The 18903-nt window shown below is 38.3% G+C and overlaps 1 protein-coding gene across 2 annotated transcripts; it reads right to left on the reverse strand.

Moving 5' to 3' along the window:
* Positions 1-306: 306 nt before the first annotated feature.
* On the reverse strand, positions 307-18678 carry LOC125904198 (H-2 class I histocompatibility antigen, Q10 alpha chain-like). 2 transcript variants are annotated; one of them, XM_049601448.1, is made up of 10 exons: positions 18515-18678; positions 9301-9573; positions 8711-9001; positions 7726-8010; positions 7395-7514; positions 5153-5194; positions 4800-4832; positions 4352-4387; positions 3550-3609; positions 307-3452 (listed from the first exon to the last, which is right to left on the reverse strand). In XM_049601448.1, the coding sequence occupies exons 1-10, from the start codon at positions 18585-18587 to the stop codon at positions 3379-3381; spliced, it is 1287 nt and encodes a 428-aa protein (XP_049457405.1). In that variant the 5' UTR covers positions 18588-18678; the 3' UTR covers positions 307-3378. The 2 variants fall into 2 exon arrangements, with proteins under 2 accessions (XP_049457405.1, XP_049457406.1); XM_049601449.1 differs by lacking the exon at positions 18515-18678 and adding an exon at positions 12208-12395.
* Between the last annotated feature and the right edge of the window lie 225 nt (positions 18679-18903).

The raw sequence follows: 18903 nt of genomic DNA on the forward strand, positions 1-18903 counted from the left end.
CTTCACTCATGAAAAGAGAGCATCTTAAGAACCATAGACAGGTTGTTGTGACCACATAGTGGCTTTGTCCTATAAAAAAAACAAACATACAAAAATATCAATATTATTTAAAAATCTGTGGCATGTGGATTCATCCACAGATTCTGGACTCCAACTCATTTAAACTTTTAGACAGAAGCTACAATATCTGATGTTGTCACTGATGTCTTACAGCCCATGGTGTCTTTGAGCAAATCAATCTTTTCATTACACACACATAACACAGATTTCAGACTTTACTAGAGATTGATTTGACTGGCATATTGATCATTTTTAGAAATATTTTATTGTGATTTAAAAAAAACATATTTTGACAGAAGTGCTTTTTTTTTTTACACAGGTAATTGTGGGGGAAAAAAAGTTGATTCATCAGATGGATAGCAACATTTTCATATTTGTCAACTACACAAGCAAGCAAGAACCCAAAAGAGAAAACATGTAAAATCCATTTGCTGAAGATACACAATACCTCATAAATATATGTATTTGGAAAGCCACTAGGAGCACACACAATATAAGAAGTCTGTCTGTATCTTACCTACTAAACTGATCAGTTTAAAGTGATATTGTTTTTGCAAACATAATTCATTTTTATCTTGGATAACAAGCAGTAAAATTCATTATTAAGAGGTCTAAAATGTCATAACAATAAATCAAGCACACTAACAAGAGGAGTGGATTTATTTCTTAGTGACAGGAGCATATTCTATCAGGGCAGATATATGCAATAAACTTGCACATTTAAAGCTTCCAAAATGCATTTTGCAATTTAGCTCTACAAGCTCACTATAACTGTATTTACAACAGCGATTATTAAATGACAACCTACACCATGTTTTAAATTATCCCTGCTAATCATTCAGTGAAATACACGGAGTACTTCTTTTTAAGCCAGGCTAAACCTTTGTGACTGACAATTAATAAAGGGGGAGTCTGGTATTTTTCAGCTTGGACCCTATTTTCCTGTGTTTTTGTGTCACACAGTGACTCACGGGAACAACAGTTTTTTTTTGAAAGTGGTCCAGTGTTGAGAGAAAGTGATGCAGCTGATACCTGCCAAACAGGCTACTACGTAACCACCGGGGGAGGTGTGCCCCATTGCAACAAGACAAAGTGCTTTTTTGTTTGCCACTGACGAGCTCTGATTGTCTTGGTGTCTTAGAATATTACAGAAAGGACCCTACACCTTCCACTTGTTCCGTTGTGTTTTATGTCCAAGTCTCGCTAAAGAGAAGAGAAACTTTACATTTGTCTGTTGGATCATTTCCGTAATATTGTAAGACACTCATAAGAACAATCTGTCAGTGGCAAAAAGTCAGTGGTTGTTAACTCGGCGTACCTGCCCTGAGTTGTTACATCGCTGCCTGTTTCACAGCTGCCTGCTGCAGCGCCCTCTCTCATCATTGGACCAGTTTCAGAAATTATTGTACCATTATTGCACACATAATATGTCAAAATAGGGTCCAGGTTGAAAAATGCCAGTGTTCCCATTTAATTTTCAGCCTACTTCCATGATACCAGTGTATTTGTAAATTGTAGGCCGTTTATTTTATTACATTATAAGTATTGTAAGTATTTCCTCAGTTTTCTCTGAGTGGTAATAAGTGCAGTTGATTGCTGATTATCTGCAGCTAGTCTAAATTCACTAAGGGTTTACTGTCATAACATACTGACATAAAGCAAAGCCAAATGACAACCACTGCAGAAGTTAAATGTGGTTTTCCTCTGATTAAATAAAGCAAGGCACTGACATGGTCCTTCAAAACTGCACTTAAACATTTCTTTTGATAATTATTTCTTCTTTCTTTCAAAGTATTTCTTATCCAATTAGCCTTTCCATTTCGCCTGGTGCTCAGTTGAGAGCACCACTGAGCAAACTTCAGCAGAGCCTCAGTCAATTTTACCCTTTCCTATTCTACTTAGAGATGCTATGTGCTAGGCTCATCTATGTTGACAAGAAAACCAAATTTTAAAGATGGTTAAAATATGTGGCTGACTGTCACAACCTTCCAACCTTAGAAAAGGACGCATGGTTGTTTGCTGACGTATTTTTAAGATCACATGAATTATCGTGAGCCTGAAGAGATCAGGGCTAATGTTATGCTGCTACTTATCATCGCTGAGGCTACAAGCCACCACATAGTAGCCTAAACTGCTGGTGTTATTTGGACAGACATTATGTCATTTCAAATATATCTTTCGATCGCATACTGTAGCCCTAAGTGTCCACTTCTTGAAGCTATATTGTCTGACGCCAAGAAGCTATCTAAGCGCTGCACTGTGTATAGATTGCCTTTATTAAAGATGGCTTGAAACGCATCAATTGAGGCAGTGTTTGCTAAGCGTCGTTTGATTGGATGTATGTGGGTACGGGGTTTTCTACCCAAAAGTTATTGTAAATAAACATTGATTCAGCTTATTAGACTCAGAAAACACTGCAGAACCTGGCTAAATGGAAACAGCATCACCATATCTCTTTCTGTCGGGCTCGTTGGACCTAGCAATGGTAACTAGGGGGACAGGACTTACAATCGGTCATTCAATTCAAAGCTCTTGCCAAGGACTCTTGCAAGCAGTTCAATACTTAAACATTTGTAGATACCAGGATCCACAGAGAACCCTCAAAAATTTCCTCCCTCTTTAAACCAGCCCACACCTCCCAGTGTTCCACAAACAGACTGTCCTTACACAGGTTTCACACCTGTTTGGTTTTTTTTACATCTGATCTATAATCTCCATTATCTCCATCATATTTCCATTGAGATTTGAGAACAATGTTAATTAAGTATTAACATCTCCACCAATAGGTCCACCAATTTTACTGATAACGCCTAAATTATTGCCCGCATCTAGTTTTAAATGTTTGGCTTGGAGTAAACCACTGTAATTACATGTGTAGATTTTTCAGAAGTTTCTTCAAGGTGCTTCAGAATTCACATTTGTTAAGTTTCATACAGGTCATACTTTTCTATTCACTTTCCTGAATTTCCAACTGAAAACAACAAAAAAACAAGCTCACCTAACTAGCAACACTAGCACTGTATTTCAGATCTTATCCATTCGTTTTCAAAGCTTTAAAGTGCTGCTGCAACACGACATCACTTTGACACTGTTTGAATTTTAACTCATTCAAAGTTCAAACCTAGCTCTCCTACTGCCAGGAAGATTTTCCAGAGACTCTTTTTAGAATATATAAGTACTTTCTATTTGTTGATTTTCGAAGTCCCCATTTAATTTCCAACCTATTGTAAAGTTCTTTGTTGTATTGGTAAATTTGGTTCCAGAGAGCACAGTGAGCCTCAGTGTACTCTGATGGAAACTGCATTAACTGCAGTTACTTCAGACTTGCTCCTCCCTGTTCGTCCCATTGAGGAGGGTTTCGGACTCAGGGGTGGGGATTCTCTCGCTTTCACCTGCAGGGGTGAACAGAAGTGATATTTTAAATGTACAGTAGATACTAAAAATATGGAGACTGGATCCAGCTTTTAATCAGTAGACAAAAATACGTACGACCAACGCCAGAGTCAGAAGAGCCACCAGAGCCACCGCTGTTGAGAGATACATCTGAGCCTGTGAACAAAAGGAAATGTTTTAGATATGTACCGGTACGTGTGTAGGGCCACTTGTAAATCATATCTGTGCATTCTGACCAGCTTTTCACTCATCTGTTCTAGGGCTGGGCGATTTAATGACTGTACAATTATTTCTATATTTTCTAGCAAGATATAGATTTGCACAACACTGTTTATATCGATGTAGGGTCAAGTTACATAGCAACCCTCTTATGAAAAGCCATACCAGTGTGCACCTCTCCCCTCTCACACTCTCTGCCTCACTCAAGTTCACTAGCAGTGTGACATCAGTCCACAGTATATATTTCATATGCTATGCTAAATCAGACACAAAGGACAGGCACATCCTTATGTCCAATGGACTGGGTGCTGGACCAAATATACATCTGGCAAAGTAGAAAACAAATAAGTCTGCACATCAAGCAGCTCCCATTTAACAAGATTTTAATGCAGAGTGACTTTTCAAGCCCAAGGCTCTTCCTCTGACTTCAAGTCTGAGAGAGATCCTTTCAAACGTGAGCTGCTTGGTGTGCAGACATATTTGTTTCCTTCTTTTCTGTTGAGAGAACCAGATGGTAACTTCCTCATTGCTCTACAAAAGAAAAAGAAAAAACGCATCCCTGCAGCACTCTATACTCATAATATAGAAAGAGTTTAAATGATAGTGTGATTAAATTCATGTATTTTGATGTAATGTAATGTAGCGCAATGCAAAATCACGTATCCGTAAAAACACTTACCCTTGAGAGGTGCATTCGCGGCGCCTGGGTGTGAGACTTAATTGTCCCCACACACACACACACACACACACACACACACACACACACACACACACATTATTACGTATCTATTTTCAGTCCTATAAACACCACACATGAAAATAAAATAAACTAGTGACAGAAATGGACATTTTTTATGTAACTCTATAATGTGACAATTTACTGTTTATTTTTTGCTAAGTGATCACAACATACTCTTTAACCAGCCAGCTAAGGAGCCTTACAGGACTTTCTAAATTACATTTATTTATTTAAAAAAACTTAAATTTGGTTTGACTAAACTTTTGAGTTTCCTCCCTCTGCTTCTAACAATTTGAGTATTATTGGCACAAAACACACACACACACACACACACACACACAAATTCATAACTTTAATAGACTTCATCGCAGAGAAATAAAGCACTTACTCGTGGAGACAACTACGTTGTTAAGTGGCTGATCTGTTGATAAAGACGACAAAGTTAAAACAAACACATAAACACAACAAACTATTAAATCCATTTTCATGTTTTGTTTTTTTTTTAAATATCAAGGTAAAGTCTAGGCAGGATTAACTAAAAGGATAATATGATTCTAGCCAGGGTCCTTTGTTGCATGTCCCTCTCAGTGTTGATGATCTTAGTTATTTTAATTTGTTATGGTAATCCTATCTGCAGCGTCCTGCTGTCAGCCAGTCAAAAAGGGTGCAAAAAATAATGTGGGACTACCAAAGCGTTAACCTTCTCAGTGCAGGTTTCAATCAGTGGACAAGGATACTTACCGGAGCCACTGGTGGAAACACTGCTGAAAGACTTGCCTGATCCTGTGAAGACAAGAAAAATCAGTTTAGGTAATTTACTTTAATGACATAGCTGCCCAGCAAACACTCAAGTTAGCATAACCAATACCAATCTGAGCAGTCCCATGTGTTTGATAATGTAATAACTCTGGATTATTACATAAGACAGTCCCTACAGGATGTTGTGATTGCAAGAATTAATGCAAATTTAGCCAATCCCCATGAATTCTGTGGAACCTTGCAATTTTGACCAACCACTGCAACTTCACCACAAATTTGACTATTTAGAACAGGTAAAATCTCATTGCATTGTAGAGCCGTGTGCAATGTATTGATCTCTCTGTTTATCAAGAGGCTACTGCTGCAGGACCGGAACTCTATGACTGGACAGAGTCACACACACTAATTCTGTGGGAAACACTGAATGCGCATGATGATAATAAGCTCCGAATCCAGAGTCAGCATTACAACTATTTTTACAATAGTAAAAAGTTTTTTTTGTTTCCAACAGATTTGGAATCTATGAGTGGTGGTAGCTGACCACGGTGTGTGTATGTGTTTTTATTCACTCAGTTTTATCACTGTGTATCCCCTCTGAATTCAGAAGTTTTTCCATGTCTATGAACGCAGCACAAGTGGAACTCTTCATGATATTTTTTTTGTCCCCCTCAGCAGCAAATTCTGGAGTTTGAGTCACATGGTGGATAATTGATTAGTCAATCTGATCACAGCTGATCAGATCAGATCGATGGATGAGAGGATCATCTGCTACAAAGGTGAGTGAAAGAAAACCTGCACTGCACTGCTAAGATTAACTTCATATTCTCAGCTCTGGTTAGCGCAGCCTCACAAACTGACATGTGGGACGTCAGAGCTCAGTCAACTTCCAGTTCAGTGAATTAAGGACAACAAAGACCTTTAACCCATAATGACTGACAAGACTGCTATTCAGTGTGACCTCTGAACACCTCATAAAGTCCATCATAAAATAATAACAGACCTTTGCACTTGATAACTATTTCACACAACACATTAGGGCTGGGCCGTATGACAAAATTTTCATATAATGTTTTTTTTGTTGTTGTTGTTTTTTAAATTATATTGGTTTCTTAGTATTTGATGTTATTTTGCTCAGGTTTCGGCCCACTTGACATGCTGCTGTGTTGTGCTATGGCCTATTCAAGTGCTGGAATTTGTTATTTACGTGACAACGCCTGAACGCAACACAGGCTCTGCTCCATTACTGCTGTGCTCGGTTATAATTGTCTCGGACTTGGGTCAGCTTCGGCCCGAGCCGTGCTCCAGTGTGCTTACCTGTGTGTGTGTGTGTGCGCACGTGTCTGTGTGTGTGTGTGTGTGTGTGTGTGCGCGCACATTGGGGCGAAACTCCGCCGTGTGCGATACAGAGAGCAGAGGAGAATTGTAAACGCGCGACCATGTAGAGACAGAAATGACAGGCTGTCGTGTAAATAAGATAAATAACATAAGGCTATTTAGTTTGTTTAATAAAAGGACAAGGTATAGACCCGTTCTATAGGCCTGGATATGAAGCATCCGTAGCACCAAATATAATGGTAGTTTCTAAAGAGCTAAGACGAAAAAATAAATTTAAAAAAAAAAAATAAAAAAAAAAATAAAAAAAATTCAGCAGCGGTGGTGTCCTGCTGCTAGTTGCATATAGAGGAAACACTGCTCTTTTTAGTATGAGTTCTTCTGGGTCATCGTGTTCTTCTTCAGCAATGTGTACAGTTGCTTCGTTTTCAGAACTCTCTCCGGCAGCCATTCTCGCCTCTTAACTTTTCTCTATGCTCTCACTCTAGCCGGCTCTAGTGCGTCTGTGGTGTACAGCAGTGAAATGGGTTCCTGCTGAAACACTTCCCTGTCGCGCACGTTCCGGACGTTGTTTGGGCTATTCCCGGTACTGCAGTATATGAAATATTCATATAACGAAAATAAAGACCGGTATTCGATACGAACCGGTATACCGCCCAGCCCTACAACACATCTTAACTTGTGGCTGAAAAGACTGTAACATCAAGTACTTTTTAATTGGTGTAAATACACTCTAATGGATACTGCATTGAGTTTGATATGGCTATGTCGGTAAAATGTTGCTATGTAACTGTGTTGTTTTTTACAGAATATAAAATGCAGTTTAGAAAAACAGTCCACTCTACTTGTATCCTGCTGTTGAAAGAAGACAATAGTTATATAGCGAACCTACCTATCGTGCGTTTTTTATACAAGACAACCAGCACCACACCGACCACGATCACCAACAAGATCAGGGCCCCAATCGCCCCACCAATGATAGCTCCTCCAGAGTCTGCAGGAAGTTTATGATCTAAGACACAGAAAACATTCACATTCGTTTTTATACACTTCACTTTAAACATCATTTCTATTTGATGGGTTTAATGTAAAAATCTTTCTTGTGGCTTAAGACGAATTTAACTCTGGAGAGGTCATTTCAATAATCTGAGACATGTCATTGGCAGCAATCTGCAATAAATATGTTAACATTGTAAAAAAAGAATCACAAGGCAAAGAAGTACCCCAAGCTCTCGTAACATGAACCCCAGATGCACTATGAATGACTTCACAGGTGTATGTAGACATGTCACTCCTTAAAATCTCCACGCTGTCTCTTCTTTGGAAGGTGTCGTCTTCATTTGGTCGAACGCCTGAGGAGAACACTCCGTCCTGTCTGGTTAGAAAACGGTCATTCCTTCTGATGCGTAGGGTGATGTCTTTTGGATAGAAACCTGTGGCCAGGCACGTCAAAATTACGTTTGTCTCAACTTTGGCGTTCTTTGAAAACAAGAACACCTCTGGAGGAGCTGGAAAGAAGAAACCATAAGGTGAGTTCATATTTACAGGGTTTTCATTTTTAATAATGCCTTTAATGACAGCCGAAATTTAATTTCAGTCCAGCAGCACAGTTGCTGCATTTGTTACTGGCAGGGTCGGACCACGGGTTGCTAACGTTAGCCTACAAAGTACCGCTACTTGCCTGGTAATGAAGCAGTGTTCTTTTTTATTTGATGACTTTTTTGATCAGTTGACAGCGTGAAACTTAAACTGGGAACTAATTGCCAGTATCCTGACAACTGCAAAAAGCTGCCTGTAGCCCAGACAAGAGAAATCACTACAGCAGAAGATGGTATACTCCTAATGTCCAGCAACACTCATTGCGTCTGCTTACGTAAACACCACTAACGACTACTAATAACAAATCAGGGCTGTAAAGTTCTTAACCACTACCCCCCTTAACTCTGTTACCAAGGTGCAAGACGGCACCTGAAACTGAGAGATGGGGATAAAGATATGAAATGGGACTGGGCCTTGTTGTCATCGCCATGACAGTAAGCCCACCTCTCAATTAATCTGATGACAGAAAAAAATGCCAGTGACATTGGGCACTTTCTCTTTTTGAGTTTTTTCAATGCAAGGCATTCAGGGCACTGCTGCAAAAACACAAGGCATACAGCTGGTAAGAATGAAAATAACAACACAGAAAAGTTTTTCTGTCATACATACATGCTTTTTTCAGCTGCTGTTTCCCATACTCTGTGAACTTTCCCAACCAATCCACACACTCGTTCTCCAGGTAGCCTTTGGTGTATTCTTTTAGGACCTGAACCTCATCCCACTTCCTCTTGGTCTGGACTGCGGCATCAATCGGGGCAACCCAGACGGCGTGGGCGTCGTCGAAGGACAGGAAGTCGTTTCCGTCGTAGCTGTACATGTCCATGCCACGGTGGAACTTAATTTTGCCGTCAGTTTGTGTTTCGCCTTCACAGCCGTGCATCCACTGAAGAACATGGACATCTGAGACCAGAGAGTGGAGCAGGATAGTGAAACAAATGCCAAACAACAAGGAAATGGACAATTACATATAAAGCCAAGAGGTGGGACAAATGTTAATATATGTGGTTTTCTGGTTTAACATTAAAGAGGCCATATTGTGCTCGTTTTCAGGTTCATACTTGTATTTTGGGTTTCAAATAGAACATGTTTAAAAAAGGCAAAAGGCTTTCAAAAAAAACACTATTCTCCTTCAATTTATTGCTTGTGTCTTTAGTTGTCCATTTAACAGTTATCAAGAAGTGTTCCCTGATGTATCTTACCTGAATCATTCTGGTTCATTCGCTTCATCAGGATTTCAATGTTGACTTTGAACCACTGCTGCTTGCTCTGGCGGGACTGTGTGCCTTTTTCCCAGTAATCTGGAGGCAGTCGCTCTCTCATCCACTCCTGTTTGGGAACTTTTTTCTGGGTCTCGCTGTCGAAGTAGTCAATCATCCTGCTGTCCAGAATTCCCATGGCTGTGAACTCATGGATGCCCGGGAGTCCAACGGGTTTGGAGAGGGCCGTGTAGATGTAAGTGAGGGAATGCTTCTCTGAGAGTCACACAGGTAGAGAGACAGACAGACACATTTATCAGACAAGGCAGATAAGCACCAGTAGATCTTAAGAGCCCCATCTGGGTTTGCTGCAGTAGTTATTGTTACAGATGTACAGACATACACGAATTCAGGTTTTCCAACATGTTTATTTATTTGTGGCAGCCCCACCCACGATCAAAATAACTGCTGCCACGTTTTGATTTTTTATTTTTGGAGCTGATCAATTAATTAGGCACACTGTTAGAATATATATACTATCTGGTTACTGTTTGCTCCACAGAGCATTCTCTGGGCACAGAGTAGCAGCAGAATGTCAGACGCAGTGAAAGTGAAACTTAGTTGTGCTGGGTCTACAAGTTTGCTTTCATTTGCCTATGCAACACCTGCTCCTCTCATCCATGATATATTATGATGAGATCAGCTCTGATTGGAAAGACTGATCGATTATCCAACCTGCAACTCGAAATTCTACAAACTGCTGCTGATGGAAAAAAAATAGACTCATGAAGATTTTTGCCTGCACTGCGTTTGTGGACTCGTGAAAACCTCTGAGAGGACAAAGACTGATACACAAGAACACACAGGCAAGAAAAACACAGAAACACAGACACACAGACACACACACACACACACACAAAAGGACAAAAGGACATCCACAATACTTCACACAGCCCGGCAGCACAGAAGCTCTTAACAATCAGCACAGTTTTAGATTAGTATCACCAATTCAGCATCTGACCAAATGTCTCACCTTCTGTTCCTGAGATATGATGTTGAATAATGTTCAGAACTGTTTTATGCAGAACATTATCATGTCACATAGATGCTGACCTTCGACCTTTTGGATATAAAATGTCATCACTTCATTATTTTATCCTATTAGACATTTGTGTGAAGTTTTGTCATAATTTTGTCATTTGTGCCAAATTTGGAAAAAAAAAACAAAACAAAAACAAAACCTCAAGGTGTTATTGAGATATCACGTTCACAAGAATGAGAAAGACAAGGTGACACTGACCTTGACCAGACGTCCGTACAACCTGAAAACATAATGCTTCTTGCTATGGCTATTGCTAGCGCAGAGGCATTAAAAAAAAAAAAAAAAAAAAAAAAAAAAAAAAAGCCCATGTCGACATCAGCTACCGCCACATAGATTCTAATTCTGTGGAAAATCCTGCAAGTACATTGCTTGCCCACCATCCTAGCCATCCCTTTGCCATTTTTAAAAAAATTGATACTTAGACCGACGATGGACGCTACAATAAATAAATAAAACAAAAAAAAAAAAAATTGAAATAAATGTGATTTCTCAAAATAAATGAGTTAGCCTTCTGTTTTTAATACATTTTATTGCTTTAATGAATAAATGTAAGGTATGGTGCTGTTAGACTACTGCTAGACTGCCCCGTAATGCAGGTGCCTGCCTCCCTTTGTGTGAGAGCAACACCTGAAACCACAATTAAAATGGCTTGAGAAAATGACATAAACAATTAATCAATTTTGTCAATCAACAAACCGACTATTCGACTGCTTCAAGTCATGGCTACACACATAACACACAAGTGACACATCAGTTGTTGCTGTTGACAGTTGTGCCACTTTTCACAGATATATCACTGTTAGCGTAGATATGTCATGTTTATGTGTATAAATAAAGTGAATATCTGTTTTGTTTTTGTTTGTTTTTTAACTCTCACATACCTACCTACATGTACCTACAGCTCCAGTTAGAAAGAGAACAAGAAAGAACAAGGAAATCAAACTCAGAAAAGAAATCTAACTTTGTTTATGAGTCAGTTAAGCCTCTGCTTATCACGTCAGAGATATCTTAACAATGCTGTCTGTTCACCTCAGTGACGGCAATCAAAAGGGTGGTGATCATAGGTCGACTCAAAGTTAATTAAGTGCAGTAAACACTAAAAACATGTCTGTCAACCTGTCCTAGTCTCAGAATATGACTACAGCTTCTACCAGCCACTGATAGATTAATCATAAGGGACTGTTCTGTGCAGGGATGTGGTTGGTTTGTGTGTGTACTTTTGTTTTGTTTGTTTTTTTTATTTTAACTTGACATTCCCTGAAGCGACAAATATTTTTCCTTGAGCCTACCTGAATAACTGGGGGGAAATGTATGACTCTCCCACTCTTCCAAATCAATTATCTTTCAGGTTTCGGACTTCTAATGACACAAAATGAGCTATTTTAAAACAATTCATAAGTCTTCTTGAGCTTGAGTAAATTTTCTTTTTATCATAATTTTAATAACCATTCAGAAACAGTTAATCAATCGTTAAAATCATTCCTTCCAGTTTCAGCTTTAAAGTACATGAAAGAGAAAAATAAGCTGAACCACACAAAGATCAACAGCTGAACTTCCTCATACTGACGCCATGTTGTACACGCAGCCTAAATTAATAACAATCTGGAAGAACTAAATTCATTTGTTCTTATTTGTTTCTATGTACTGGCCATACAGAATAACTGCACAATACCAAAAATAAAAACACTCAACGTCCATTTCTGCAAATTAAACGACACATACGAATTTTAAAGACGTCACAACTTCGTCTTTTTTACTTTCGATTTCAACCTGACTCCCATGACCATGTCAAAATGCTCTTAACTTACCGCAGTTTACCGCCAGTCCTGTCCCCAAAAGGACGAACACTGCGAGGAAATACATTTTCACCTCACCCCAGACTCTTCTCTTGTTCCTAAAACTCGAGTTTTCTCCGACTATTTGACGGCCTTCTCACTCCGTGTCGGGGTGGTACACTGCTGCCTGTTTCCGCCTTCTGTCGACTGTGTGCGCTGCACGGTGCGTTCAGGGGTTGTTCGTAAATTAGATACATGTGACGCATTTTATCCACATTCAACTTCTGTAAAACTTTGAACGCCTTTTTTTAAATCTTACGATATATTGAATGTTCCTACTGGGTAATTCAGTATATACAAATCTAAATGTGCCAAATGATCCACCTGTTTAAAAGTCTCTTTGACATTTTTTTTCAGTCGAATGCAGTCTCATGTGAATAGTAATAAATGTGTACAACAATACAACATTATAAGCAGCTATTTGGTCATTTGTTTTCTCCATGATTATCATTTATCAGAAATAGCTGCTGATAATTCTCTGTACTACAGAAAATGTGTAGTTGCACTACAGCTGACTTAACGATTAATCAACTTATTGTTTGAACTCTATGATGTATACAGATTTTTTTTTTTTTTTAAATTCAACTTCTTTCATTCTTACAATAGATTATCTAAGGCTACTTTTATGTATTTCCTTTTTTTCCCCTTTTTTTGTCTGGTTGTACATCAACATAGCAGAGATGCTATAAAAGCAGCATTTATTTTATTTCAGTATTTTGATAATTCACTGATTCTTGAGAGTCGGGACAAAATATGTCCTACATAGAAAAGTCTAATTTATATCAAAAATTAAGATATTCATCATGATTGACATACTTACAAAGTTAAATCTAAAGGAATTGTATATACCTATGTGATTTTTAGAATATACTTTTTTATCTTTTTGGGGAAAATTTGTTTAAATGTGTGGTCTGTGGTTAGAAGGTCCATGTTATTGCACTTGTCCTCAGCAAGAGGTCACAATATTGACCATCCCAAAAAACTTTAAAAAAAACTCTACAATTATGAAAACATATATATCAAATAAAAAAGAAGAGGTTTAAATATAAAAAAAAGGCATGAAGTGAACGTCAAACAATATTTTCCATAAAAATCTGCCTATCAAAGCTGTGTCCTCAGTTTCTGTCAACTCTGTCAGATTTTTCATAAGACTCATTAAATCAGGAAATAGCATGGTCAGCTATATCCCTGAGGACCCCTTTTCATCTCCCTGCCTGTGGTGAATGCAACACTACCACGCACGTTCTGGTACGTTTTACATTTTTTGATATTTTAGACAAACAATGTCAGTATTCCTATGGTCACAGCTGGACCATGTCAATACCATCTTTCTGTTAAGATACTTTTTTTAAACCATAGTGGATTGAATTTAAGCATTTTAGTGAGGTTATTGGGACAGCTAGCAACTGAGGAAAAACTAGCTAGCTGCAGTGTACAATACATGTTTTTTTTGCGGGAAAATACATGCCCTTACGTCAACTCCGTCAGACGTCAACTCCATCAGGTTTTATGTCTGACGGAGTTGACCTGTAAGCTGACGGAGTTGACAAATCCACCAATAAGCTCTTAATGTGCTAATATAATATTATTTGTGAATATAGTAAAGGGTTAAAATGTTATTTCAGGGTTTTATTTCCACATAAATGTATATACATAGCATGCATTACATTATTTAACCATACACATCTGACTTGTAGAGTCAGTAGAGAAGGCAGTGGTCTGCTTATTATTGTGTAACGTGTAACTTTCCCAGCACTTTAATACACTGAACAAAAATATAAACGCAACACTTTTGTTTTTGCTCCCATTTTTCATGAGCTGAACTCAAAGATCTAAAACATTTTCTATACACACAAAAGACCATTACTCACAAATATTGTGGGTCTGGCTGGCCACAATAAAAGGCCACTCTAAAATGTTCAGTTTTATCACACAGCACAATGCCACAGATATTGCAAGTTTTGAGGGAGCGTGCAACTGGCATGCTGACTGCAGGAATGTCCACCAGAGCTGTTGCCCGTGAATTGAATGTTCATTTCTCTACCATAAGCCGTCTCCAAAGGCGTTTCAGACAGTTTGGCAGTACATCCAACCAGCCTCACAACCACAGACCATGTGTAACCACACCAGCCCAGGACCTCAACATCCAGCATGTTCACCTCCAAGATTGTCTGAGACCAGCCACCCGGACAGCTGCTGCAACAATCGGTTTGCATAACCAAAGAATTTCTGCACAGAAACCGTCTCAGGGAAGCTCATCTGCATGCTCGTTGTCCTCATCGGGGTCTCGACCTGACTGCAGTTCATCATCGTAACCGACTTGAGTGGGCAAATGCTCACATTCGATGGCGTCTGGCACATTGGAGAGGTGTTCTCTTCACGGATGAATCCCGGTTTTCACTGTTCAGGGCAGATGGCAGACAGCGTGTGTGGCATTGTGTGGGTGAGCGGTTTGCTGATGAATGCAGAGATACCGTGACGAGATCCTGAGGCCCATTGTTGTGCCATTTATCCACGACCATCACCTCATGTTGTAGCATGATAATGCACAGCCCCATGTTGCAAGGATCTGTACACAATTCCTGGAAGCTGACAACATCCCAGTTCTTGCATGGCCAGCATAATCACCGGACATGTCACCCATTGAGCATGTTTGGGATACTCTGGATCGGCGTATACGACAGCGTGTTCCAGTTCCTGCCAATATCCAGCAACTTCGTACAGCCATTGAAGAGGAGTGGACCAACATTCCACAGGCCACAATCAACAACCTGATCAACTCTATGTGAAGGAGATGTGTTGCACTGCGTGAGGCAAATGGTGGTCGCACTAGATACTGACTGGTTTTCTGACCCCCCCAGACCCCCCCAATAAAGCAAAATTTCACATTTCAGAGTGGCCTTTTATTGTGGCCAGCCTAAGGCACACCTGTGCAATAATCATGCTGTCTAATGAGCATCTTGATATGCCACACCTGTGAGGTGGGATGGATAATCTCGGCAAAGGAGAAGTGCTCACTAACACAGATTTAGACAGATTTGTGAACAATATTTGAGGGAAATGGTCTTTTGTGTATATAGAAAATGTTTTAGATCTTTGAGTTCAGCTCATGAAAAATGGGAGCAAAAGCAAAAGTGTTGCATTTATATTTTTGTTCAGTGTATATATATTTATATATGTAGAGACAGAGATAGAGAGAGAGAGATGAGAAGCCAGTGTGTAGATTTTCACATCTGGTTATGAAAACTACATACCGCACCTTGAGGATTTCACATCCATCCATCAATCAATCAGTCAATCATGTCAAGTAAATAAAAATCTGATTCTGTCGTCTTATTCAAGTACATTTTTCATTATTTCAATTTGTATTGTAGGAAAGCATGGCTAGACAGAAATTGTCAGTTGAGGAGCAAAGGAGAAGAAATAGAGAGTACCAACGAGAGAGAAGAGAAAAATTAAACAGCGACCAAGAGAGCAAACATGCTATGCAAGAGAAGGAAAGACAATTTAAGATCACACCCAGTATGAAGTAGGCAGTGCAGGGCAATCACACACCCAACACACCCACCCACACACACCTAACCACACACACGCACACACACACACACACACACACACACACACACACACCACTTTAAAAAGAAGATGACTACTGACAAAGGGGGAAAGGAAGAGGAGATGAGGTGGATCAGGAAGAGGAGAGCAGGAAGTGGTGTCGGGGAAGAGGGCCCCTGGTTTCCCTTATTGTTTTTTTGATAGTTGGAAACGGTGTAATTTATAATAGTTGGAAACGGTGTATGTGCAATATGTTTATTATAATTTGCTTTACAGTAAGTTCATTACTCTAATAACAAGGAGTAGTTTTAGTAGTAGTGTTTAAAAAGCACATTTGTTCAATAATCAGCAATGCACACACATTTTTTGTCAACACCGTCATTTTTTCGTCAACACCGTCAGATCTTCATCAACACCGTCACATGTATGTTTTTGTTAATTTTGGGGCGAAAAAATTCTTCCTTCAGTTTATGTTGTTTTTTGTAATAAAGGACCATCTGATGTACATCCTCTTATGTCTTATTTATTTAAGGAATTTGTTTTTACAATATTGAAATTAAAAACAAAGTTTGAAAATGCAAATATTTAGAAATCTGGGTTTTCAGAATAGTGTGAAATCACAACTTAAGTTTATATATTGTATTTTATTACATATCAGAGTAACTAAACACTATTACAACATACTTCAGAACTTTAGATTCTTGTTGGAATGGAAGAATTAAAATTGTATACTTTTTAGTGTGTCTGACGGAGTTGACACAAATCCAGTTCTGAAGGGAAACATGTTTATTTGTTAAAAATGTGTTTTTATTTAGAACCTGTTCCTTTACATGGTTAAATAGCTAAGACCTTTCTCTGCAGAAACATATAACTCTAATTAATATAGTGTGCATTTTTAAAAAAAAGTTTTTTAAAACGTGTTTTGTCCCGACTCTCAAGAATCAGTGAATTAAGGCCTTGAGTACTTTTATCACATCTGTCAACTATCTGTGTTGTCCGAAAAATCTGTGTGGATGACTACTGATGACCATATCTACCTACAGGTACAAATAAAGTAACCTGAACCTGCAGCAAAACAAATTCTTTGTACACATGTAGTTTCTGATCTGAAATTAACCAATGGAAATCTTAATAACCAAAAGTTTAACTCATTAATCTGCTGTGCAATGCCAAATAATAGTTGGTTAAAGCCTATCAAAAGTGAGGATTGTTTCCCTGCCTCAAAAACTGCGAATTTAACATTATTGTGTTCTTCAGCTGTTGGTGAGATTCAATCTGAAAATTCATTTTTGAGTCTGGCAAATTTCAACGGGCATTAAACATTATTCTTTCTTTTTGAAGATAAGAGATTTCACATATTTGTTGTTACAGAAACTGCTAGATTTATCCAGAATGGAACAAAGCTAATGGCAGTCATATTACAAAATATGCCCACTGCTACACATTTACTCTGACAAGTATCTGTGAACGCACCATGACTGCAGCTTCCTGGTTATTTGTGGTGTTTGTCATATGATGTGTTCAAGTTCATTGTCATGTTGAAACCCATGTTGAAACCTGCCTCAATTTAGTGAGGCAATACCACTGTAATACTTGACTGCACTACAAAGTTGCAACCCTACTGGAAAGACTTTTAGCAGCAAATAAAGTATTATATACTGTATATTAAGAAAAAACTAAAAAAATAGTCACTAATTAAATAAGTGAAAAGAGGTCTGTAATAATAATACTAACATAACCTACCACAATATTATTATTATTATTATTATTGTTGGATCAAGATAACTTATATAATATGAAAATGTATGATAATATACCATTTTAACCAGTTTCTTTTAATTGCTTTAAATTATTCTATTAATAAGTATTTTTAACATTACATCATTTAATACACCCTATATTGCTAGACACTAATATCACTAGCAGTGGTGGAAAGTAACTAAGTACATTAACTCTGTAAGTACTGCATTTATACAGAATTTTGAGGTACTCTTGAAGGTACCTCTTGAATGTATATATTAATTCAACATGCAATGCACATAACTGTACATATTTCTTATGCTTACTCTAATTCTATTGTTATTTATTCTACTGATGTATATATTGTAATTACATTTTCACACTTACAGCCTCAGCACAGTGTACATATATACACAATTTTAATATTCAGATTTTTATATCTTAGGTATGAGCGTTAAACACAGTAGCATAATGCACATTTTATGTTTATTTTAATGCACATTTCTTCTCTATTTTATTTATTGCTCTGTATTTACACACTTTTTCCCATACTCTTGTTCTTACCTCTTGTAATTATTCTCTATTCTTCACATTGAGCAATTTTAACAAATCATAATTTGTGCACAGAGTATAAGAATAACAAACTGTTTATTACACACATATTTTTGTGCACCATGCCTGTGTGCTCTTTCTCCTCCTGTTCAGTTATGGCGTTACACCAGAGGAGGAATATGGAGGTGGAGGACCCTAATAGGCTATCCAACGTTAGATCACTGATATTGGGAAACACATGTAGCTGGTAAAATTAAATATTACTAGCTAACATGACAAACACCCAAACTTTAGCTTTAAACGGTCATATTTATTTATAAAACTTACGTCAGACTACAACTAACTTAGCTATCTTCGTTGTAAGCTGCTGTAAAATGGAGACGAGACGTTTTTACTTTCATTTCACAAATGTGACCGTCTACTGTGGACTTACCGCCTCCAGCTGGCTCCGTGTTCAGCCACATTGATGACAAAAGCACGGATATCCAGATTGTTGCCCGAATCATAGTTTTAAAAGGACAAAACTTCTGATACAGGAGATAAAAATAGACCGTGGAGGTCTACTGAAGTGTGTGTGTACCGCACTTTGTCTATGGAGCTGAATCATCCAATCGAAAAATTCCAAAGAAGTTGCTGGGCAGGTTTCATTTCAGCAGGTTATTGTCAGGCAGGCCAGAGAGGACTGGTGAGGGCGAATGTCTGTGTTTTGACCTAAAAGTATTATAATGGGTGGAAGAATTAATAAGATATTTACTTAAGTAAAAGTACTAATACTCAGTGGTGAAAATCAACCAAGTACATTCAAACTTGGAATTCATATGG

This window comes from Epinephelus fuscoguttatus, linkage group LG17, assembly GCF_011397635.1.
Source record: "Epinephelus fuscoguttatus linkage group LG17, E.fuscoguttatus.final_Chr_v1".
In the NCBI taxonomy this organism is placed as follows: domain Eukaryota; kingdom Metazoa; phylum Chordata; class Actinopteri; order Perciformes; family Serranidae; genus Epinephelus; species Epinephelus fuscoguttatus.

Excerpts from the sequence above, each read along its gene's own strand:
- LOC125904198 (XM_049601448.1), bottom strand. The coding sequence starts at position 18,587 with ATGATTCGGGCAACAATCTGGATATCCGTGCTTTTGTCATCAATGTGG. Across the intron at positions 4,833-5,152 it reads TGTTTCCACCAGTGGCTCCG|ATCAGCCACTTAACAACGTA; the intron begins GTAAGTATCCTT and ends CTTTATCAACAG. Across the intron at positions 3,453-3,549 it reads TTCTGACTCTGGCGTTGGTC|GTGAAAGCGAGAGAATCCCC; the intron begins GTACGTATTTTT and ends TCACCCCTGCAG.